We start from the raw sequence: 25,908 nt of genomic DNA on the forward strand, positions 1-25,908 counted from the left end.
AAATGTTTTACAATAATGTGACGAATTAAGATTTTCTTTTTTTTTTTTTTACTTTATTAAATTATTTCAAATAACACACAGGCATTGACATATTATCATTGTTAAACACATTAACAATAAGACCAAGCAGCATATTGTAAACAATAACAACAAAAGAAAATACAAAAACATGAAAAGCAAATTATAAATTACTGGCAATGTATATTACTGGCACTCCTCTTTTTAAAATTGTTTTAAGGATTGAAATAAAAGCTTAAAATCAGTTTTAAATGCCTCAAAACATGAAGCAACTTTAACAAATCTACATTTGTGTAGGTAAAACCTGGCTAAAATCAACATTATTACACAAAACTTTGATATTTTTGTTGTCCAAAAAGACACCAAATTTAACAATGTGTTAGTCAAATGCAGTTAGCACACAATGTTGTAATGTTGTAATATGACGTTTGTCTTAACAAGCAGATAGTGTTAAAAAATTATTTTGTGTATTTTTGTGATGTCAGATTAATTGTATTTTTAAATGCATTTCATACATTTTAATGTATTTGTGCCAATCTCTTTTCTTATCCAAAACGGAGCAAGACTTTTATTTTGGTTTGGCGACATGACATCATAAGGCTGCACAGCGACACATTCATTCGTCTTGAAATGGTCTTGATTCAGAAGAAGAAAGGTTTGTGTTTTAAAGCATTTTAAGTGTTTAAGTCAATGCAAATGTTATAACATTTACAGTTTTATTAACTTTGAAGAATGGGTAACTATGAAGGAATTGCATGTTATATTATTCCACATAATAGTCATGCTTTATCTAAAATTAATGAACAGTATTTGCGTCACGTTGAGTCTCATTTCGTGCCCTATATCATAAATCATAAACACAAACTGGTCACTGACAAATAGTGATGGGAGAAACGGAGCTTTTCGGAACAGCTGAACCAATCACAAAATGTTTCGCATGATCACATACTAGTGTGCACATGGAACAAAAGAGCACAAACGTTTAGTGACAACTTTTACAAACGAATTTTTTTTGAATGAAAGTGGAATCTACTGAAGAGTTTTTGAGGAGTGCTTCGCTAATCATAGTGATGGGCAGACCAAGGCTTTGTGAAGCACTGAAACAGATCAATCCGACACCCGTCTCTACGGCAACACCTGTGGTCACTTGGATGTGTTGATCTGAAATAACCTTGACAATGATCCATGTAAAAAAAATAGTTTTTAACATCTGTCTGACTATCTTGGTTTTGTAACCTGTAGCATCCTCATTGTGAATATCTATAGGGTTTTTTTTGTCATGAAAAATGAACATTAATAATATAAATAAAGCCACAATGTGTCACATTTGTTACATAACATTTTTATTCAAAAATATTATTTGCTCTGCTGTTGAAGGACTTAGCCGACTTCTTTTTTTAACATATAATTTCTCCAGCCTTTGAAAAAAATCCTCTCACAAGGGACACTTGTTGCTGGCATGCACAAATATTTTTTAGCAAGTACAAATGAGGGAAAATCACTGCTATCACAAAATCTCTCTCCTCTCACAAAAACCCATGAGGTGAAGATGGATTAACTTCCCTTTTAAACTGTGGTGAATTAGGTTCATACAGATGTGTGACTGTGTGGTTTTTTCCCGCCCCTTTCAATCAAACGCAGTTTCGACAGGCGCCACCTGATGAAACACTTCGAAGCTTCATTTAGCCATAGTCATGTGACATGGGTGTTTCGAATCACAGGCCGGAGCAGTGTTTCAAAACATATTCGCTTCGAGATCTTGACAAAGCGGCGAAAGTTTCGCGTCAGCCATCCCTAAATCAGGTTATTTATGACTATCATCATGACTCCATCCCTTGCCAGTGTGCTGACTACTGAACTAGAGCTGATTGAGACGATCCCAGAGATTTAGGTTGGATTTATTTTTCTTCCTGTTAATTATTCTCATCTTAAACAGGACAGAGTGTCCAAACACAGAAAAACTCTAGCAGCTGAGTTCCACGTGACACTATTGTAAAGATGACGTTGATTAAGGAGGAGAGTGAAGACATCAAGATTGAAGAAGTATTCAGCATGAAACAAGAAGATGCTGAGGCACAAACAGGTTGGTTTCATTTGATCCTTATTAAAATGCCTCTACATAAAATAATTATATTTTTGAAGAATGTCACACTTTGCATTTGTTGTCTGTAAGCGATTTTTCTTTTTAACCTCAAGCACTTATTGTTTTAAACTAGAGATGAAACAGTATGAACATTTCATATTACGATTTTAGTAACCAAAATGATCAGTTTTGTATTTGAAAATCAACAAACAAACAATAAAATTAGCAGCTTTGTTCTTTTTTTAAAGCATAAACCTTAAATTATATGACCGTCATCAATAGCAATGCTTTATAAGATAGCCACTGTCATTTATATAGATCAGTGAACGAATGTATTTATGTATAACCGTGAACACACTCTCTCGTTTCATTTCAAATGCAATGCTGTCTTGAGTTTTTGATTGTATTGAATATGAAATCAGAAGACTTTAGTTTTAATACTAGGGGTGGGAGGAGATTGGGTTCACGAGACGAGATTTTTACACAGTATTTTTAAGAAATCCTCAGTGACGAAATCCATGACTAGAACAATACTCTGCAGGTGCATTTGAAATGTTTTAACTCGTCTTGTAATTAATGTCATTTAAGTTCTACTTTCTGAGTATGAATGATCATATGCAGTTAGAGACAACAATACTCAAGCACTGTAAATGGATTTGCCACAAACTTGACTGGCTTCTCCCCTGTATGATTATGACTTCTGACTTGTAATGTTTGCCTGAATCATAATCTTACACTGTTTGTTCGTTGGCCAGAGGAGAAAATTGCTTCCTGACTGAGCCTGGTTTCTCCCAAGGTTTTTTTCTTTATTCTGTCACCTAATGGAGTTTTGGTTCCTTGCCACTGTCGCCTTTGGCTTGCTTGGTTATATATACTATGTTACTGATCTGCCCGCATTGACACTATCAGTACGTTTACATGGACAACAATACTCCGATATTAATCTGATTAAGACCATACTCTGATTAAGAAACTACCATGTAAACAGCGATTTCTAATTACCTTAATCCGGTTAAAGCCATACTCGAATTAAACAAGAATTAAGACATGTGGAGTATGCCTATTTTAGTCGCATTATCTAAGTGCATTGTAGACATGTACACACCTTAATCTAACTATTAACGTTGTGTAGGAGTTTTCGCCGCATTTTGTGACAGGGCACACACACACACACCAGGCACACACACCAGGCAAGTGCAGAGGGGAGGGCTTTGGGGGCTCGTATCAAAAGTATATAAAGTGCCCCTCTAAACAATCATCAATAATATTGTGACAAATAAAACAGAATTTGGATTATAATTAATATAACCGCGCGTACAAAACAGTAACAATGCGCTCACATTCCCGTTTATCTTTTACGTATCTTTCAGTCTGATATGTCGTTGCCATGACGTGTTGCTATGGTGCGTGACTGCGTGTCTTGCTTGACTGCTCACTCGGACACGACCTCCTCTATATTTTTTTCTTTGTGTTGTAATAATTCTGCTCATTGTAAAAGTAAAATACAATAAGTTTGTATCTGTAATCCCAGATTCATAATTGTCTGCTTACAACAGCGGTCGGGAACCTCTAGGCTCGCGAGCCATATGGGCATTCAGTGAACGCTTGTGGCTCGATGGCAGAAAAAAAACAATCCAAACAATCACGATTTTGAAACCTTAATTTTCATCATTAATCAAAGCTATTATTCGAAATGTTGGCTGTCAAGAAGGAGGCAAGATGGGCAGTGTCTCTTAAAAAAAACTGAAAGACACAATATATATAATATTACAAAAAATAAAACTATATATATATATATATATATAATTACATTAAAAAGTCTAAAAGTCACTCGTTTTTATGAAGTCACACTGTTCAACAGCGACACCCGCAGGTAAAGTTACAGCAGGTTGCCTGAGCCCATTGATTTGAACAGACCTACGAAAGTCACGCTATGATTGGACGTCGGACAGTGTAGCGTGGCATGGGGACGTAATGACGTACCATTAATCGAGCTATGTTCTGTAACATGTAAAACGGGAACATGAACGTAATATTCTAAAAGCAACTCATGTAAACGCCTTAATCAGATTATTGTCTTATTCAGAGTAAGGTCAATAATTAGATTACTGCTGTCCATGTAAATATAGTCTATATGACAATTGAACTGAGTTGGATTACATCACTGTCATCGGCTGTATAGCCGAATCAAATTCTGTTGCATTATTCGGTAACCCTTTACAATAAGGTTTCATTAGTTAACATTAGTTAATGTATTAACTAACATGAACTAACCACGAGCAATACATTTGTTACTGTATTTGTTCATCTTTGTTAACGTTAGTTAATAAAAATTCAGCTGTTCATGGTTTGTTCATGTTAGTTCACAGTGCATTAACTAATGTTAACAAGATTTTAATAAAGTATTAGGAAATGTTGAAATTGACATTAACAAAGATAAATAAATGCTTTATAAGTCAGAGCCGGCGGCAGAAACAAATCAATGGACGGGCATTTAATATTCTTGGGGGGGCCTAATTATGACATCCAATACATTTTTCTATAGGACAACAATCAACTATTTCTACAACAGTTTCACGGCGATTTCAATATCCTAACTACAATTAGCCTATTGCCCACTCATATTTCGGTTACTGAAGAAATCATGTTACAGTTATAGCCTTGGTCTGCATTGTTCCGTGAACACAGCATGCTATAAGCCAACTTCCTAATAACAGCCTAATAGTCACAAATCTCAAGTTAAGTATTAAATCAACCATGCATAATCAACTACGACACACTCACACACATAGCATATCAGTAGCTGCGTTTCCATTACAGATTTGCGCAGCTGTTTTGCGCTATTATCTAAATATCGATAAAAAAACTATTTCGAAATATTTTCAATTCGCAATTTCAATTTTAATAATTCCACTGGCCTGCTTGGTCCCACCGTGACGACATGCTCACCAGACTGGCTAGCGCCAGAAAAAACATAGCTTGGATCACCACCTTCTGTCGTTGTAGCAGGTGTTTCAGGCGCCACAGGTGTCAGTTTCTTCCCTCCAGAAGCTGACGATTTGAAAAAGCTCAAAAAAAAAGCACAGGAGCTCTGTGGGCGGGCCCAGACCCCTAAGGTGCCGGGAGTGTTATAAGTGCAGATCATTATTAGTTCATGTTAACTAATGTAGTGAACTAATGTTAGCTAATGAACCTTATTGTAAAGTGTTAACCATTATTTTCCTGTTACCACTGTAAAGCTGCTTTGAAACCATCAGCATTGTATAAAGCACTATATAAATAAAGGTGACTTGACTTGACTTCACACGAGTCTCTTCAGACCTTAGAACTGCACATGATTTATGAGCTTCTACAACTTTTGACCTCCTAACTGAACTCCTTTTCACAAATTGATCATAGAAATATGTTTGTATAAGTAAAAATGAATAACAGTTTTCTCATTGTCTTATTGAAGGGGTCATGAACTGGCTTTTTTAATTCTTTTATACTGTTGTCTGAGGTCAACTTATGATGTTTGTGTGGTTTTTACATTCAAAAACATCATAATGAACAAGTAATAGGCTATTTTCTACCCTGGTTTTGAGCCTGGCTCTTGGAACACTCAGTTTTTATGGGCGTGCCGCATTGAAGACTTAGAAGTAAATGCTCACTGCTATGATTGGATAACAGTTTTGCATAATAATGAGTTTTGACACGTGAGGAATTGTTTTGAAAACTTCCAATGTGGAAAAACGGCAATTGGAATGATTCACCAACAGGGTTCGCAAAATGTCTTTATCAAACAAACACAATGATTCATCTCTCATCCATCCACAATTAATTGGAATGTTATTTTTTTATTACTTGGCCCGATCCTGAATCGCAGGACAATGAACCAACAACTAGGGATGCAGCGATTTATAGATTTTGTTACGATTACGATTATAGTCACGATTATTATGCATTCATTAATTTCACAACAATGTATAAAATCACATGAACACTCTTTAGATTTTAAAATGTTATTTTTTGCTCCCTTTTGAACCAGAAATAACACAGTAACCAAATAATACAGCACAAAATAATAATAAAAGACAAAAGTCCATCTCTCCCTTTGGAATTAAAGAAAGGTGACCAATGCTCTGTAAACATCCATGTCAGTGTGAGGCGAATAAACTGAACTGTTATTGTCACTAACTGTCATCCATACGTATTCATTTTAATAATCTAATTTTACATGTGGCCTGAGAAAGTCATGTCAATTATTTTGGTTTGTTTGTTTGCTTCACTGATAAATTCAAACTTCCGTGCTTTGGCTGGAGCTGAGCCAGAGACGATGCGCTCATTGCTTTTCATATATCACTATTCATATATCACTATTCAACCACATAATGTTTATTTGAGGTTCCAGAGATTTAAATAGACATTTAAATAAATTATTAGCCTATATAAAAAAGACATGTATAGTTTGTTACATTTAAATTCCATACACTGATATCTATGAAAGCTGCAATAATAATGCTTATATCAACTAACATGATCATTATAAACGGGTTTAAATGACAAAACGCATTCACTTCCACATATTTGACAATCGGAATATATCATAATTTATGATATAGTTAACAAGTTTGTATTTAGGAAAAAAACATAATAAACGCAGTATTGTGACCGCATGACGCATCGGCATGGAAAAAAATATGTTCTAAAATAACGGTCGCTTTAAAACAAAACCTCATGCTGGGGCTCAGCTACAGACTACTGACTTCAGGTGTTTCTTTGGTGGAAATAAAGCATTGCTGTTTGGTCCCTCTGTCACAGTTAATCCAGTAGTGTCTCTGAAAAGCACGACACTTTAAGCTGGTGTAACTTTGTTTTCGATTTAAGAAACACTCTGTGTAGCAGAGCCTTTACGGTTAATTTAAAAACTAGCCTACAGTGCCATCTGCTGTTAAAAACTAAGCTCAGAATCGATTGGAAAGTGTATCACGATGCATAGCGGAAATCTCAGAATCGATCCACAAATTGCGATGCATTGATTTATTGTCCCAACCTCAGATTTAGTCCTCTTAGAAGGCTGAAAAATCTCCTGAGCACCTGTACTGACTTTCGTCATGTCTTCTCGTACAAAATACATTATTGCATGCTGCGCCTGCGTCAGACTGATGCTGGCTGGACAGGATTTACCGTGAGTTTTCAAAATTACAATAGTCAAAGATAGGGTTGGGTATCGTTTGGGTTTTTTTTCGATTCCGGTGCCAAACCGATACTTTTAAAACGGTTCCGGTGCCTGAACCGATACTTTTTTTTTTTTAAAAGGCCACAAAACGAGGTGGATGACATTAAATGGCATTAAAGCCAGACATTAAATGGCTTTTTATTTATTTATTTGTTATTTAAATTGAACCATTTATTAAAAGTTTAATGCATACTTAAATGTATGAATATAAATAAATACAAAACACAATTTACTTATTTACAAATTATAATTGACTTATTTACAAATTCACAGTAAAACCTAAGCCACCTAACCTAACTACAACAAGCCTAATTTAACTCTAAATAACAGTTACAGTAATAACAGCAGTCGTCTGTATTCTTGCTCTGCTACGAACCAGCTTCGAGCTTCAGCTTTATTTTGAAATATGATCATATTCTCTGGCTAAATATTTTTGAACGCATCGTCTTAATGTTTCCATGGCGACGCGTCATGTTTCTCACATGACACACAGCAGCCGCAATAGCGCTGACAGCTCAGCTGTATCGGGTTTATTTCGTTTTTTCTTTTTATTCAAAATATTCACAAACTTCTTAACTGTGTCATGAACTATCTGATGTTCAAATGTGTGAGTGAATGTGTGTTAGTTGATCTATAAAGCGCAATGGGCGGCGCCATGTTAGTTTGCGCCTCAGAATCGGATCTGTCGGATTTACAACACTTGAGTTCATTCTCGTCTCACGAAATACATGAAAGTAAGTGACCAGTGAACTGGAAGAAGAATAGAGTAAACTATATAGGTAACTATATAATGTGCATGTATCTGATGTGAATAAAACACGTAACGTTAGTCAAATTAAAACCGTCTGAAAGGATTGTCATAGGCGCTTTCATAGACATCAGTGTGTGTTTTTTGCTAGCTCTACTTATGAGCATTTAAATGTCTGAAACCTGAAATAAACATGATGTGGTTGAAAACACTGAATAGTTGTCATGAGTTGTGATGTGACGAGCGCTGAGCGTCTGTCTCTGGCTCAGCCAAAGCGCGAAAGCACGTTTGAATTTTGGCACCGAAATGAGGAACCGAAATCTGCGTTCTGATTCGGTCCGGTACATACCGGTTATATAAGTACCGGTGCCATATTGGAACCGGATTTCGGTACCCAACCCTAGTCAAAGACTATAATATCTACGATAGTCAAATTATAATATCTATCCGGGTTATTGTGAACTCGTCCCTATATCAAACTGATCTCTTGTAAACACGGCTTTGTTTCCAGGCAGACTGATTGAGAACACCTGTGTGCCCTTTACTCCTGTAAATTCTTCCTTTTAAAAGGAAAACATTTGAAATTTTGGGTGGCCAGTGAAGGATCATCTTAATGCCGCCATACACCAAGTTTTCACGGTCAGCAATTGGCCAAATTCATTGTTAAATGATGGTCAGCTTAATTTTTGCAGTGTGTACCATACCAACACCAGTCGGACCCTGTCGTAGCTTTTTGGCCAATTGAATTGGCATGCTGAATCGGCATCAAGCAGCCTGATACTCAGATCAGGTATCGTCTTCGATACTGCCATTTTTGCCGAATCGGGTATCAGTCAGACAAGACCGATCCAAATCTGATATTATGTGTATAATATTCTGTGTTCTTGTTAAGCCCCACAAAAGGCACAACAACATTAAAAAGCATCATCATCACCATTTCGTGTGCTATATTCCAAGTGTTCTGAAGCCATTCCATAGTTTAAAGGTTAACTTCAGTGATTTAGCATTAGGCTTTGTATCAGTAGAAACCTGGTAGTATATTCAAATGATGGTACTTTCCCCCCTCCTATCCCCCTGAGACGAGAGAATTATGCATTTTATTTCTGGAAAAAAAATGTGTCCAGAGGCTAAAGACTACAGCCACTAGATGGAGCTGTTCCGCATGTTATCAACCCGCCCATAGGGGAGAGATCCCACACAAAGAATGTAAGACACAGACGGCCGCACGGACAATCATAACGGAGCATTGCAGAGCAAAGTGAGTTTTTAACTATCATTGAATTCCTGTGATAGTTTAGCTTCCATATGCGATCTGAAAACGTGCCAGACTGGCGCTTAACGTTACCTCAGCTCTGCTCAGCTCTTCGTGAGGAATGAAATCTGACACTGCTGCGTCTGTGCCGTGACTTTTGTTCGGCTTACTCACACTTTATTGAAAAGACACGTTCAGTTTTTAATTGTAGCAGTTATTCTCTAACTGAACGAAATGATTGTATTACTATGAAGATCAAAACGACGGTGTACAGAGTGGCCTCGTAGGGCAGCAAAGCAAGTGCATTCTGGGAGTTGTTGTCTTTCATCCACATGAGACAAAAATACATTTTCTGTCTTTTCTCAGTCTAGAAGGCACCAAATTCAAAAATAATTTCACATTCCTACTACATAAATGACCCAGTTTAAATACAAAGCTTAATGCTTAATCACTGAAGTAAAATGCGAGGTAGAGATTAGGGATGTCAATTTACATGAATTCCCATGATCGGTCATTGTTTAAATGAACACCTTCACCAATCATCCGGAACGGATCATAAAATCGTACAATATGTTAACTGGCCTTTCAGATCACAACATGGTGCTGATAATAAGGAAATTAACCAGAAAGCGATTTGCAGCTTATTCCGGAAAAAAGGAGTTCATCGGCATTCCAAGGAGCAAACAGGAAGAATTTCATACAGCAGTAAGAAATATGAACTGGGAAATAATTAGTCAGAAATTCACTGAATGCCTACTTAAATGTCCCTTGCAGTGACAATTAAACTCAAAAATAGAAAGTGTTCTCTTCCCTGGATCAGTGATGATATCAGAAAATTAATGAAAGACAGAGACAATGCCCTTAAAAAAGCCATAAAATCCAAATTACCTTGTGAGAGACAAAAATTTGCTTTGTTACGGAATAAAGTGACAAGACAAATACGAAAAGCAAAGGCAGACTTTTTTATTACAATCATTAAAAACTGTCATGGAAACTCAAAAGTGATTTGGGAACAGATCAATAAACTAACAGGTAAAACTTCTTCTAGTAACAATTCAATAAAGTTAAAGAATAATGGCATGCTTTTACAGGATCCATCTGCCGTGGCACAGACATTTAATGAGTATTTTGTTGATTCTGTTGATACCATAGCCAAAAGTTTCCCTGTGGAATGTAACAACTTACCTGTCATGAGTTCAGATTTGTTAATTGAGCCTCCACTATATCCAAAATCTGTTTCTATATCCGATGTGGAAAAGGCAATTACACAGCTTAAGTCTTCAAGAGCAAAAGACGTGTATGGGATGGACACACTCATGCTAAAACAAATAGGTCAGCCAATTATGGGTCCACTAACACATATTATTAATGTGTCATTAGATCAAGGGAAATTTCCTGAGTCATGGAAACTTGCTAGTGTTATTCCTGTATTTAAAGGTGGTAATGCCCTTCTTATATCTAATTACCGACCTATTAGCATTTTGCCAACGGTATCTAAAGTTTTTGAAAAACTGGTTGCTAAACAAATCACCAATCATCTTAATTGCAGTTCTTTTCTATTACATTCAATGCAGTTTGGCTTTAGGGCTAATCATTCTACGGAGACAGCAACATGTTATTTTCTGGAAAAGGTTAAATCAAATATGGACAAAGGAGGGTTAGTGGGAGCTATTTTTTTGGATTTTCGCAAAGCTTTTGATACAGTTAACCATTCAGTTTTACTGCACAAACTTCATGCATTTAATTTCTCGTCCAAATTCATTAGCCTCGTTAATTCATACCTTTTATCTCGTTCACAAAGCGTAAGAATTAACCAATATAACTCTACAACCTTACTATTATCTACTGGTGTTCCACAGGGTTCAATTATCGGTCCAATCCTTTTTAGTTTATATATTAACGATTTACCATCTTTGTGTAAGAACTGTGACACTTTGATGTATGCAGACGATACAGTTATTTTGGCCTATGGAAAATCTACAGAGGAAGTTGCCTCAAAACTAACAGAGGCCATGTCATTGATCTCAATTTGGCTTGAACAATCCTGTCTGCAATTGAACATATCTAAAACAGTTTCCATGTTCTTTTCAAAAAATAATATAATTATAAAACCTGAAATTTTTGTATCTGGAGAAAGAGTACAGGTCGTCACAGAATTCAAATATTTAGGATTATATATAGATTCGAATCTCAATTTCAAAACTCACATTAAAAAAATTAGTAATAGGATTAAATTCAGTTTAGTAAACTTTAGATTCATTAGAGACTCCCTTTCGACAGAAGCTGCGAAATTATATTTATTTTCCATGATTTTATCCCACATTACATATTGCCTAATAAGTTGGTCCAATACGCATTCTACAACGATAAAACCATTAGAAACCCTATATAAACAAGCATTAAAAATACTGGATAAAAAACCATACTACTACCACCACTGTAGTATTCTAAGTAAATATCAGATACTTACTTGGGATAATCTTATTAAATTCAACCACATCTGTTTAATTTATAAAATCAGACGTGTTTTAGCACCTCCTCCACTATGTGACTTTATACAGTTTAGATCAAGTGAGGTTAGGGTAACAAGAGGAGCAGTGAGGGAAGACTGTATTATCCCCCGGAGAAAAACTGCTTTTGGTCAGGCTGTTTTCTCCGCAAGGGCAGGTCAGCAATGGAACACAGTACCGGAAACCATCAGAGAGTCTTTGTCATTCTCTTCATTCAAAAAGAATGCAAAAAAATGGCTTGTAGAGAATCAAACCTGTCGGCACTAATTCCATCTGTGTATTTATATATTATATAACTATTTTATATTTCATTGTATTTGCTAACCATAATGTGTAGTATGCAATTTTATTTTGTGATTTTATAATTTTGATTATTTTTAAGGTTGCCATTCTTAACATCTGGCTGGAGGACTGCCGATGAAAATTAGCACTTTTGAGCTAACTCGGGTACATTTACATTATTGTAATGTTGATCAATGTACATTGTCCTCTTTAAAATAAATAAAGAAAAAGAAATGAAACAATCAATTGATCGATTAATTGTTAGCCTTAATAATGCAATATGCGTCTACAGTAGTGGCTTATAGCCAACAGCATGACAGGGTGTGCAAATGCTGCTCAACACCATGTTCCTCACCAAATGAATGAGAAGGGTTTTTAGCTAGTAGGATTGTAAAAGGAGTCGATGTGATCGATCATTTAATTAAATGACTTATTTACAGGGTTTCCGCGGGGTCATAAAAAGTCATAAATTTAACAATAAGAATTTAAGGCCATAAAAAGGTCATAAAAACGTCCGGATTTTCCATACAAGGTCATAAAAAACATTTAGCCACGTCTAAAATTGATATGCTCGTCCGTTCATTTGTTCTTCCATCAAAATGCACTCGCGGCGGCTATGGCATTAATCGCCTGTTGTAGTTCTGTATGAGGAATCTGGGTGGTATCACACACTGGTATCACAGCGTTCCAGAACTACAAGGTCCATGCGGCAGCATACAGACTTGTTCGGAAGCACTTTCACAGAAACCCGCGCGAACTCCGAACATACTGTATCATACTGAGTCACTGCTTACTTTAATTGAAATCATCCTGGCTATCACAATGGGAAAATGTACCTTTAATGATCTATGGCTCGAAGACGGTGCGTTTAGTAGCTGGCTCAAGCCAGGCCCGGTTAAACGGGGGTGCTAAGCACCCTCAAACGCAAGTAAAAGCACCCTCAGTTGATACTGTAGTAATATTGGCGAAACAGATTTGGCAGATTTTCACATTTGTTTCCTCTGGAGAACATCAAATGCATCTATTACAGAGAGTGTTTGCAGCGGTGAGTATTGCAGCCAATGATTGCAATCACAGATAGTTATTGATCTCTTGAACGCGATCAGAATCTCACTGCTCAAAGCGGCAGCGTTTTTAGGCTAACGTTATGCAGTTAATGCAGGCTCGCGAAACCTCTCATTAACAAGACACGATGTAGGTAAGATATTTATTGTTGACAACTTAATTTTTATAAAATCTTTGTGAGATCGCGATGAACTGACAAAGCAACAGCATTTTAGTGATCGTAGCGATCTTGGCTTGCTTTCGAGGCTACAGTCTGTAACATTCATTGAATAAAACTATTATTTCAATCGCATGCAGCAAAGTTTAGGAAGTGACATCTAAATATAAATGCCACTCTGCTCGAGACAGAAATATCCTCCTGAGACCCAGAATAGAGGTTTTAATTATATTTTAGCAAATTTCTCTGACAACATGCACAGTTTTAAGTCTGGATATTCTTATGAAAATATTATTACACGTCTTTTTACAATTACATATTGTCCCAAAACACATGAATATACAAATTATATTCAGTGTATAGATGCATTGCATAGAATGGGAATGGCATATGGCCATGTGTTTACACACATATTGCATAGTAAAATGGTATATCAAATTATTCTTTTATATATTTCATAACATTGAGATCATCTTTATACAAAGTTTGGATAAAAAAAGCTTGAAGAATAAAAATTGACTGGTGAATGAAAAAAAAATCCCATTGTTTTTGTCTATTCATGTCTTTTCATTTTCTCAATAAATAGTTCTGGTGTCCTCTACAGAGCAGAGGATATAACATAGGATTTTTTTTTTATGCTCCAAACAATGTAATGGCCTAAAAAAAAATCTAAATTCACAAAACCTTTTTTTCTGGTTCTCAGGAAGATGATGAGTTAAAATACTAGTAACGCATTAAAGCAATGGAAAGGCAGACTAATAGATTAATATACAATTTGAAGCAAAATATTTGTGAAATTCCAATTATTGGTAAAAGTGAATAGTAAATAAATAATCATACATTTCTCACTGTACACTGCTGTGGTGGAGCACATTTACTTGAGCACCCTCAGTAATTTCAGAAGCACCCTCAGTGATTTGATTCTGGAACTGGGCCTGGCTCAAGCCCGTCGCTAACAATCGGTATCAAGCCTATTACACTCTGTGTAAGAAGACGTTGGAGCTGTCTAGTTTAGGCATAAAAGCCTTGAAGTCGCATGCAAAGTCGGAAAAGCATATCGTTGCTGTAAAAGGCCTGCAGCGGGTGCAGGCGATCCGTCAGTGCTCCGTCACTAACGTTACCCGGTCCAAGTACAGCCAGGGTTCCCACTTGTCCTGGAAAACCTTGAAAACCTGGAAAATGTATGATACATTTTCCAGTCCTGGAAAACACATGGAAAGTTAGAGAAAATGTAAAATGTCCTGGAAAATTATTTTTAAAAAAGTTAAAGGGTAACTTCAGTGATTTAGCATTAGGCTTTGTATCAGTAGAAACCCGGTAGTATATTTGAATTATGGTACTTTCCCCCCTCATATCCCCCTGAGACGAGAGAATTATGCATTTTATTTCTGGAAAAAATCCTCCGATGACGCAAATACCGTCATTTTGTGTCATCGGAGGATTTTTGGCCAGAGGCTATAGACTAAAGGAGCCAGTTCCGCATGTTTTCAACCCCATAACCCCATAACCAACGCCCATATGGGTAGGCTCTCACTCAGAATTATTTTGAGATATAGTCAGAATTGCGAAATTCTGACTTTTTTCTCGCAATATCAAGTTTATATCTTGCAATTATTACTTTTCTCAAAATTGACATAAAGTCCAAAAGTTTGAGGGAAAAAAGACTGAAAATCACAATTGCAAAAAAAATAATAATTCAGAATACCAAGATATGTCGCAATTACCCTTTTTTTTAATTCTGTGACGGAAACAAGCTTCCTTAGTCATAATGTATGATTAAGAGCTCATATTAAAAACTGATTTTATAGTTAACCCTTTAAGACCTAAGGGTATTTTTACAATTAATTTTCCGCCTGGTGTTATTTACTAAAAAAGCTTGTAAAACATCAACCCTGTTGTGCACAGACAATTGACACACCTCTTTTTTTTCAAGACAAGTTGCTCTGTCAGTATATTTGTGTTGCATTGATGTCACCTGAATGTAAAATAAGTTATGGGACCATAAAGACAAATGAAAACATAAAACGGAAATTGAATCACTCAAATATTTATTGAAAACACACACAAATAAATAAAAGCTAAGCATATTTCCTCTGGAAAACAGTTTGTTCAAGTCTTTGGAGTCCTGGAACTCAGGAATAAACATGATAACTTATACAGAACCAAAACTATTTACATTTTTCCAAAAAAAGTCCAGGCGCTTTTGGCCTCTTTGGATTTTGGATATTTACTGGTGCCAAGCCTCAAAACAGTTCCTATCAGGAACTTCTCCTCAAACTTTCTCCTCAAACTTTTTCCTCAAACTTTCTCCACAAAACTACTAAAAACTGCAGCGCGTCTCTCTCTCTCTCTCCTCAACACTAGCCGTGCGTCTCTCTATCAACAATAACAGAGCTGTGGTTGATGCGTAATGACGCACACCAACGTGGATGACGGATCAGCCTGTCATTGGTCAAACCCTCATCCAAAATGGCAGCTAGCATCGCGCTAGCGGCAAAAATGACCGAAAAATTTATAAATTATGGACATCAAGTGGATATATCTTGGATGTAAGCGTTTTGATTTATTGCTGAACAACTCCAAAAAGATGCACATGTTCCAGGCTGGATAGAAAACCTTCTGTAAAGGCTACAAAGACACCAAAGACACCCCCGTGATGGCTAGCTCGTTAGCTTTCTGCTGGAAAAAACGGTAAGAAAATCGATAAAAGTTTCATGAAATAATATAGATATTTATCGGAGGTGCCGTGTGACGTCGTGGGCGATGCCGTCGGGCTCTGAGGGTTAAGTCATGGCAATAAACGGTGCGCCTTTTAAAGACTTAGAGAGCAATATATTACTTTAGGAGTGATCCTTGTCTTTTATTCTCACTGTAGTAAAATTTTAAATATCCTGGAAAAGATGCCCAGGGAAGTCTGGGCATCTCTGCTTAGACTGCTGCCCCCGCGACCCGGCGCCGGATAAGCGGAAGAAGATGGATGGATGGATGGATGGATGGATGGATCCTGGAAAAGTCCTGGAAAATGATCGCTGAAAAAGAGTAGGAACCCTGACAGCGCGGCATTCCGTTTCTGTCGCATCCAGTGCCAGACACTGACTGACTGACTTGTTATTTTGGAAAGTAATGCCATAAAATAATTGTTAATTTACAATGTTACTTTACAATGTTACAATTGTTAAGTGTTCCTGTGTTCTTGATACTCAAGAAAAAGAAGGCGAAGGCTTCAGTTTCTTAATCTTAAGTAAGAAATAATAGAATTACTCTTTAAATAATAAAACTTGTTACTTTCAATAAAAGTCAACAATAAAGACTTTAGAAAGGAATTTTAATGGCTGAAGTTATTTATCGTAATTCGTGTAGGTCATAAATTTAAGTCATAATGGTCATAAAAAGGTCTTAAAAAGTCTTAAATTTGACTGATTAAACCCTGCAGAAACCCTGTATTTAATAATCAAATATAACCTCTAATACAATGTGTCACCAACTTTGCCTCAGATCTGTTACGCTTGGTACATACTTCACAAGAACAAAACAAATTTTTTGTTTTCTCAAGGTGGCAAGAACAAAGTTTGTTCTGGCCAGGACATTCCATACTTCACAAGAAAAGCAGATACCGAACTTCTGGGGAGTCCTCAGAGGCCCCACTCACTGTAGCACAAGTCACGCGTGCTAAGCATTGTGGGAATCAATCAAAACAACAATACTGTGAAAGCACCATAGCAATGGCGGAGATGGCATTTTTGATGATGGAAGAGGAAGAGGAGGAGAACAACTTTTTTGAAGCGTAGGAAGAAGAAGATTTATTGCTGCTATCTGTGATTGCTGAGATGAGACAAAAATGTAGGTGGCATGTTTGACCATAGAATACGAACCGACTTGAGCAGGGTGAGTTAAGTTAATTGATTCAACAGATGTGGGAGATGGACGACGAGATGCACTTTTCTCCCTTTTCTTATTTCAGGATGTCGGCCAGTCGTTTTGATGACCTTGTCCATTGAATCACACTGTTCATTCAGCATGCACCCACACACAGTGTGCCGATCTCTACCCCAGAGAGATTAGCAGTCACGCTGCGAATATTAGCTTATGGGAGCTCACAAAACAGTGTGGCTGCTAGCTACAAAATGGGATTGACAACTGTGTGCTCAATTGTCTCCGAGGTGACCAAGGCAATCTGGCTGGCCTTGAAGGATGACGTTGTGGCCTTTCCATCACTGGCACAGATGGTTGATATTGCCCAGGACTTTTGGAGGTTGTGGAACTTTCCCAATTGCGTTGGGGCTAGATATAGGTTCACAATGGTTGACGTCGGGGCCTATGGCAAAGAGAGTGATGGTGGAGCGTTTGAGCAGAGCTGCTTTGGGTCTGCTCTGAAGAATGGGCAACTTCCTTTGCCACCACCAGCACATCTCCTTGGCACGACCATCAAGACTCCACCTGTGTATGTGGGAGATGCTGCATTTCCCCTGCATGTCAACCTCATGTATCCCTATTCCAAATGGGTGTAATCAATAAAAAGGTGTATTCTAACAACTGTACTGCCAGAACTGTATATTTTTAATATATAGAATAAATACAGATAACTAAAATGGCAACAGAGAAAACCAACAATCACTGTAGAATAGGGCTGCACTGCATTGGAAAAATTTGAAATTTATGATAACTATTTAAAATATTGTGATAATGATATTAGCTGCGATATTTGAATGCTCTTTTACAGGAAAAATATATATAACCCTCTGGACTAACTTCAACTCGTCAAAGCAGGAGCTAAATTTGTATCAAAGATTATACTAGGACTAAACCAGGATTAAACGGGTCTAAACTAGGACTAAAAGTAGGAATGAACCAGGTCTAACCCAGGACTTTTTCATTTGGACACATCTCAGTTTGATTTAAAGCTTTGTTTGTACAATTTTGGATGATTTTTTATTTTGGATGTCTATAAAATGGAAGAGTATAGCGTTATTGCAATAAGTAATTCTTTGGGATACGAATATTGAGATAACAATACATTTGATATATATATTGTGCAGCCCTACTGTAGAAGGCACTTACATTTCTACAGTGTTGTTGCCAAGCATGGCAACTTTGTCAATCAATTGCAGCATGGCACCCCTTCTCCGCCATCCAGCTTCCATTGCAGTTTCCCGCCAGGTTCTCCTTTTGTCCAGGGCTGCAAGTGCAGCTTCAAAAAGGCAGAGCTGCTTTGCTTCCTCTTCATGGGCCTTGAAGCTGGACCAGTAGGTGAAGTTGGAGATGATGGAATGGTGGAAGGTTGGGTGGGAACTGGAGTTGATTCACGAGGAGTTATTGGTGGTTGTGGGTAGGGCTGGAAAGTTTGATGGAGACACAAGAACTGAGCTCCCAAGGTCTGTCATGCTGATAGTGAGGAGCTGGGAACAGAGGCTGACATGATGGTCCTTCCTCTGGGTCTAAATCCATTTCCTCAAAAACAAAATAAGAAGTGTTTTTTGATCAGTTACTTTTAATATTGACTATTGAATGAGAACATTGTTTACACACAGCACTAGATACTACAGGTTGTTGCAGACTCAAGTTTAATATCCAACACCGCTTTATGAAATATAAGTAGTAGATGGTCCGCTTTTATGACCACAGTCATAATCTGTCAATTTACAGGTGTATGTCCAGCATAGTGTTTATTTGGATGAAAAAATTTATTGAGCGGAAAAGGGGGAATGACAATTTCCGTTTCTCTGCATTAACCCCGCCCACTTAAAATTTCTGACGAATCACACAATAGTTCTCGGACACCCACAAGAAAAAAGTTCTGCTCAGACGATGTGTCGAGAACAAGCTGCGAGAACTCCCAAACCAGGGCTGCGAGAACAAAATCATGTTATTTTGTTCTTGCAGCCCTGGGAGCGGGAACTTTTTTTCTCTGTTCTTGCAGAGTATGTGTAATGGCCTTTATTCAGAATATGTGGATGTGCTCTTCCTGTAAATGCGCTGAATGAACACCGGTACAGTGAAGCTCTTTGCTAGCGTGTTATTTTAACTCAAAGAAATACTTCCTATATGAGATTATCATATATAATATATATAGATGAATCATATATATATATATATATATATATATATATATATATATATATATATATATATATATATATATATATATATATATATATATACAAAATAAACATACTATTGTATTGTGCACGTGCTCTTCCTGGAGCAACGCGATGTAACGACCAACTAAACCCAAATAATTCAATAATTCACAACTAATTGCGATATTTGAGATATTAGAATTTGAAATTATGTATCTGTCCTACACTCTTTTCTACTTTACCACAGTAAATGATGCCTATATACTCCTAATTAAAAGCAAACAAAAGGAAGAAACGTTTATAATCCCCTGTGAGAGATGAAAATTAAGATTTGGGAAAATAAATAAGAGATTCCATATCCAGTAGAATAAAATGGAGTAAGCCTATTGTTAAATTTGTGGAATTTAAAGGGTCATGGTTTCAGCAGCCGTCAGTTCTCACCGCAGTTTTGAAATGTGCTATAAAAGTGGGCGTGGTTAAGCTGCGGAGTGGAGGCGGATGCGGGGAGACTGACTAACAACAACAAGTTTTATTTCACTCTCAGTAAAAGCATCAACGCTTCCCAAAAAATTGCATGCTGCAAAATATCATTACCTAACACAATATACACATGGTTTTGTAAGCTCACCTTAAATAACACAAATACATAAAATACCAATCCTATGACAGCTATTTATTGTACAATTAAATGCACAGCCATTCGCATGTTCTCTGTATAGAACATACACTCACCTAAAGGATTATTAGGAACACCTGTTCAATTTCTCATTAATGCAATTATCTAATCAACCAATCACATGGCAGTTGCTTCAATGCATTTAGGGGTGTGGTCCTGGTCAAGACAATCTCCTGAACTCCAAACTGAATGTCAGAATGGGAAAGAAAGGTGATTTAAGCAATTTTGAGCGTGGCATGGTTGTTGGTGCCAGACGGCCGGTCTGAGAATTTCACAATCTGCTCAATTACTTTTCACGCACAACCATTTCTAGGGTTTACAAAGAATGGTGTGAAAAGGGAAAAACATCCAGTATGCAGCAGTCCTGTGGGCGAAAATGCCTTGTTGATGCTAGAGGTCAGAGGAGAAGGGGCCGACTGATTCAAGCTGATAGAAGAGCAACTTTGACTGAAATAACCACTCGTTACAACCGAGGTATGCAGCAAAGCATATGTGAAGCCACAACACGCACAACCTTGAGGCGGATGGGCTACAACAGCAGAAGACCCCACCGGGTACCACTCATCTCCACTACAAATAGGAAAAAGAGGCTACAATTTGCACGAGCTCACCAAAATTGGACAGTTGAAGACTGGAAAAATGTTGCCTGGTCTGATGAGTCTCGATTTCTGTTGAGACATTCAGATGGTAGAGTCAGAATTTGGCATAAACAGAATGAGAACACGGATCCATCATGCCTTGTTACCACTGTGCAGGCTGGTGGTGGTGGTGTAATGGTGTGGGGGATGTTTTCTTGGCACACTTTAGGCCCCTTAGTGCCAATTGTGCATCGTTTAAATGCCACAGCCTACCTGAGCATTGTTTCTGACCATGTCCATCCCTTTATGAACACCATGTACCCATCCTCTGATGGTTACTTCCAGCAGGATAATGCACCATGTCACAAAGCTCGAATCATTTCAAATTGGTTTCTTGAACATGACAATGAGTTCACTGTACTAAAATGGCCCCCACAGTCACCAGATCTCAACCCAATAGAGCATCTTTGGGATGTGGTGGAACGGGAACTTCGTGCCCTGGATGTGCATCCCACAAATCTCCATCAACTGCAAGATGCTACCCTATCAATATGGGCCAACATTTCTAAAGAATGCTTTCAGAACCTTGTTGAATCAATGCCACGTAGAATTAAGGCAGTTCTGAAGGCGAAAGGGGGTCAAACACAGTATCAGTATGGTGTTCCTAATAATCCTTTAGGTGAGTGTATATACGAACACGCTGTTGCATCATTGATAACTTTTGAGACTTATTTTGCAGTGTTTTATGAGCCGTTTGTTCGGTTAATGGGCCGTAAAGAGAGGTTACACTCACAGTGTGGATGAATCGCGTTTGTGTGAAGACTCAGGATCTACTGAAGAGAACGTATGCGACGCAGAAACTCTTACAAAGCAAAAATAATCACTCGTTTTTGATCCATTAATGCATCTCTCACTTACAATCTCACTTACGAATATGATCTCACTCTTTGAAGCGCCTGTCAATCAGCGTGTGCTGCTGTGTTAAGTGAGGCATCTTCTCATAGGATAAGGACACGCAGACTCGTGAATAATTATGAGACAGAGTAGTCATCGCTGTACTATAGTACGACAAAACGTCACATTCTGTGAAGTTGATACAAAGATTAATTTAAACCCGGAAGTTGAATATAGCGCAAAAATGTTTAAAATGAACTAGTTTTCTCCTACAATCAAAATTAATGGATGGTAACATTGACTTCTATGATGCTCAACACTCATAAAATCTCAGAAAATTTGGTTTATGGTTTCATGACCCTTTAACAAAGCCTACCTCTCTCGTTTGGCATGATTCCATATGTTGTGTTTCCATGGCTGCGATTGAACATTTAATCGCAAACCTATTATTTATTTTGTAAATAAAGATTTGTGCTTCACACGTGTCATGTAAAACAGCATTCCCAATCAAAAACAGTGTTTAGGCCGACCCCCCTGCGGTTGTCATGTTTACCGGCACAGCCCGAACTGAGCCACGTGGCGCTCTATGCTATGTTTGATGAAACATCTTTTCATTTACACAAATAAACCATTCTAATACTTGTCCACAAATGCCAACATAATTCTCAAGCTTTAAAAGAAAAAACTCTTCAAGTTGTGGTCTATGTTGTCAAAAGGTCTATTGGCAAGAGAAGAATGATGTAGATGTGACAAATGCCAAAAGCAGGGCATTTGTAACTTTTGATAAGCAAATTCTCTGTGCTGTGATGGGACTTAAATTCTGACGGAAATTCTTGACAAATCGAGGACACTTTTCTAATATTTTGATTTGAGAGGTCTGTAATGAACCGATTTTCCTGGGTCAAACTGTGGTTTTGGTTAGGAGTTACTAGCTTGAACACTTTATTTAGAACACATTCTGAAAACTAAGAAAATATTGAGTTAAAAATATTGAGATAGAAAAATAAGAGGTTTTGGGATTATAGGAAAGTCTTAGTCAGGTTGTTGGTTTCAATGCTTTAAATGTTTTAACATCTGTTGCTTTTGTACCATTACATTTTTTTGTTGTTGTTGTCTCTTTTCACCCTAGATGTGATGCCACTGAAAGAGGAGAGTGGAGTACTGAATGAAAAAGAAGAGAAAGATCAGTATGAGAAACATCATGATTTCATGACTGCCGTAAATTCCATGCAGACTAAAAAGACTTCTTCACAAGAAAGAGCTCAGAAGACTGACCCTAACAGTCGTTTCACATGCTTTAGGTGTGAAAAGAGTTTTAATCAACAGGAAGACCTTAACGTCCACATAAGAATTCACAAAGGAGAGAAGCCTTATACCTGCCGATACTGTGGAAAAGACTTCCCCAAAAATGCACCCCTTAAAAGCCATGTGAGAGTTCACACTGGAGAGAAGCCTTTTGCCTGCCAAGAGTGTGGAAGAAGTTTTGCTCAAAAATCAAGCCTTACTAAGCACATGAGAATTCATACTGGAGAGAAGCCTTACACCTGCAAACTGTGTGGAAAGAGCTTTACGTGGAGCGCAAGCCTTGCAAATCACATGAACTTTCACAGTGGAGTAAAGCCATTCACATGTGATCAGTGTGGAAAGAGTTTCAGGCGTAAAAAAACCCTTAGTTCCCACATTAGAGTTCACTCAAGAGAAGACTGTTTTATATGTCATGAGTGTGGAAGGAGTTTCCCAGACATTACACGCCTTAACAAGCATGTAGTAATTCACTCTAAAGAGAAGCTTTTCAAATGCCAACACTGTGAAAAGAGATTTAGATTGAAAGCAGGCCTTAAGGTTCACATGAGAATTCACACTGGAGAGAAGCCTTACACATGTCATCACTGTGGAAAGCATTTCAGATTTAATGAAAGTCTTAAGACTCACATCAGACTTCACACTGGAGAGAAGCCTTACACATGTTCCCAGTGCGGAGAGGGTTTCAAATATAAAGCAACCTTTAAATCCCATATGAGAAGACACACTGGAGAGACCCCATACAGCTGCAAACTGTGCGGGAAGGGTTTCACACAAAAAGGAAATCTTAAGACTCACATGAGAGTTCACACCGGAGAGAAACCATTCAAATGCGTTCAGTGTGGAAAATCTTTCACACGAAAAGAATCTCTTAATTACCATCTGAGGATTCATTCACAAGAGGACTGTTTTAAATGTCAGCAGTGTGGAAAGAGTTTCCCAGACAGAAAAAACCTTAAGAGGCATGTAATAATTCACACAGGAGAGCAGCCTTTCACGTGCCAGCACTGTGGAAAGAGTTGCCGATTTAAAGGAAACCTTAAGAGTCACATGAAAATTCACACTGGAGAGAAGCCTTTCATCTGCCCTCAGTGTGGAAAGAGTTTCACATTCAAAGGAAACCTTGAAGTTCACATGAGAGTTCACACTGGAGAGAAGCCTTTTACATGTCTTCAGTGCAAGACGAGTTTCACATATCAAAAAGATTTGAAACGTCATTCACAAATTCATTGTGGAAAGAAATTGCAGTGTTCTGAGTGTGGAAAGGGGTTTAGAAAAAGGAGCAATTTCAAAAATCACCTGTGCGTTCAATCTGAAGGAAGGTCATTTAATTGTGATCAGTGTAATAAAAAGTTTATTTTGCCATCACACTTACAGATACACCTGAAAAGTCATGTGGATGTGAGACCCTATTCGTGTTCTTTGTGTGGAAAGAGATTTAAATGGCTTGGCAATTTAAAATGTCACCAGAAAATGCGTGTCTGTGTGAGATCGAGGCTACGTTCACGCCACAGATGAATGTGTGCCAAATATGATTTTCTGCCCAAATTATTATTTTTTTTTTGTCATTTACAACGGAATGCCCGACCATCTCCTATGCGATAGCTTCCCATTTATAGTGATTGTGGAAGACTGACTCTAAATTCTGTTGTTTGGAGGCATCTCTCATGTTTAATGCCTTGGAATCAAAATGTTAGATACATTTCTGTCTTGCAGGGAAATGCCACAATGTAAATGAAAATTAAAATAAAAGGAATTATGAATATTTTACTGGATTTATTTATTTTGAAAGAATCCACTGGTAAATATATGTTGTCAATCAGGGGGGTATTCCAGAAAGCAAGGTTAAAGGGTTAGTTCCCCCAAAAATGAAAATTCTGTCATTAATTACTCACCCTTATGTCGTTCGAGACCCGTAAGACCTCCGTTCATATTCGGAACACAAATGAAGATATTTTTGTTGAAAGCTGATGGCTGAGAAAGGCTTCAGATAGGCCTCCATTGGCATTCAGTACACTTATACTCCCAAGACCGATAAAAGGCACTTAAAATGTCGTTACAAAGTCCATCTCACCACAGTGACTCTACAATAATCTTACGATGCGACGACAATAGTTTTTGTGCGCAAAAAAAAATCAAAATAACACCTTTATCCAGCTTGTTATTGCCTTCCGCGTGTGCCTCCACGACGCATGCGCGAGAATATGTGGATTACTCAGTTAGCTGGATTGCATTGTTGACTATTTGACATAATCATGAGGCCTGTTGCATGAAGCTAGCTGAACAAAAAGTTTCAGAGTAGGTGTAGAGTTGACAATTCCTACCTGGTTTAGATCCGGTTCAGTGGTCTCACAACGCTCAGTATAAACATTCTTTGTCAACTTGGGTTTAATGCAGATTTGCAATTAAAGGGTTAGTTCCCCCAAAAGTAAAAATTTGCCCATGATTTAGTCATCCTCAGTGTATATGACATTCTTCTTTCAGACAAATAAAATCAGAGTTATATTAAAAAAGTCCTGGCTAATCCAAGCTTTATAATGGCAGTGAATTGTTGCATAGTTTTTCGAAGTCCATAAAAGTGCATCTGTCCGTCATATAACTGCTCCATACGGCTTCAGGGGGTTAATAAATGCCTCTTAATAATAAGAGCCTGGCTAGCGTTTCTTAGCCCGTCTTGGTCCCTGGATGGGACATGGAGGTTCTAGGTGATCTACCCCAAGCGGTGGTAGACACCATCCCTTCAGCTAGAGCACCCTCTATGAGGCGCCTCTATGCTTTCAAGTTGAACCTGTTCTTTGAGTGGTGTTCTTCCTGCCAGGAAGACTCCCGAAAGTGTTCGATCTGTTCTGTGCTCAGATGGGTTGGAGCGAAGGCTGTCTCCCTCCACCCTCAAAGTGTATGTTGCCGCTATTTCTACACATCACGATGCAGTTGATGGTAAGTCCTTGGGGAAGCACGATCTGATCGTCAGGTTCCTGAGGGAGGCGAGGAGATTAAATCCACCTCGCTCTCACTCTGTACCCTCTTGGGACTTGTCTCTGGTGCTTA

The 25,908-nt window shown here is 37.7% G+C and overlaps 1 protein-coding gene across 1 annotated transcript; it reads left to right on the top strand.

The window, feature by feature from the left end:
* The first annotated feature begins 604 nt into the window (after nt 1-604).
* Nucleotides 605-24,621, top strand: LOC307127032 (uncharacterized protein). The gene is made up of 3 exons (XM_079817964.1): nt 605-673; nt 1,955-2,101; nt 22,688-24,621. The coding sequence occupies exons 2-3, from the start codon at nt 2,017-2,019 to the stop codon at nt 24,376-24,378; spliced, it is 1,776 nt and encodes a 591-aa protein (XP_079674090.1). The 5' UTR covers nt 605-673; nt 1,955-2,016; the 3' UTR covers nt 24,379-24,621.
* Nucleotides 24,622-25,908: the final 1,287 nt, after the last annotated feature.

This window comes from Gobio gobio (genome assembly GCF_949357685.1).
Source record: "Gobio gobio genome assembly, chromosome: 5".
In the NCBI taxonomy this organism is placed as follows: domain Eukaryota; kingdom Metazoa; phylum Chordata; class Actinopteri; order Cypriniformes; family Gobionidae; genus Gobio; species Gobio gobio.

Coding starts and splice junctions, on each gene's coding strand:
- LOC307127032 (XM_079817964.1), top strand. CDS start 2,017: ATGACGTTGATTAAGGAGGAGAGTGAAGACATCAAGATTGAAGAAGTA. Junction 2,102..22,687: donor AGATGCTGAGGCACAAACAG/GTTGGTTTCATT, acceptor TTTTCACCCTAG/ATGTGATGCCACTGAAAGAG.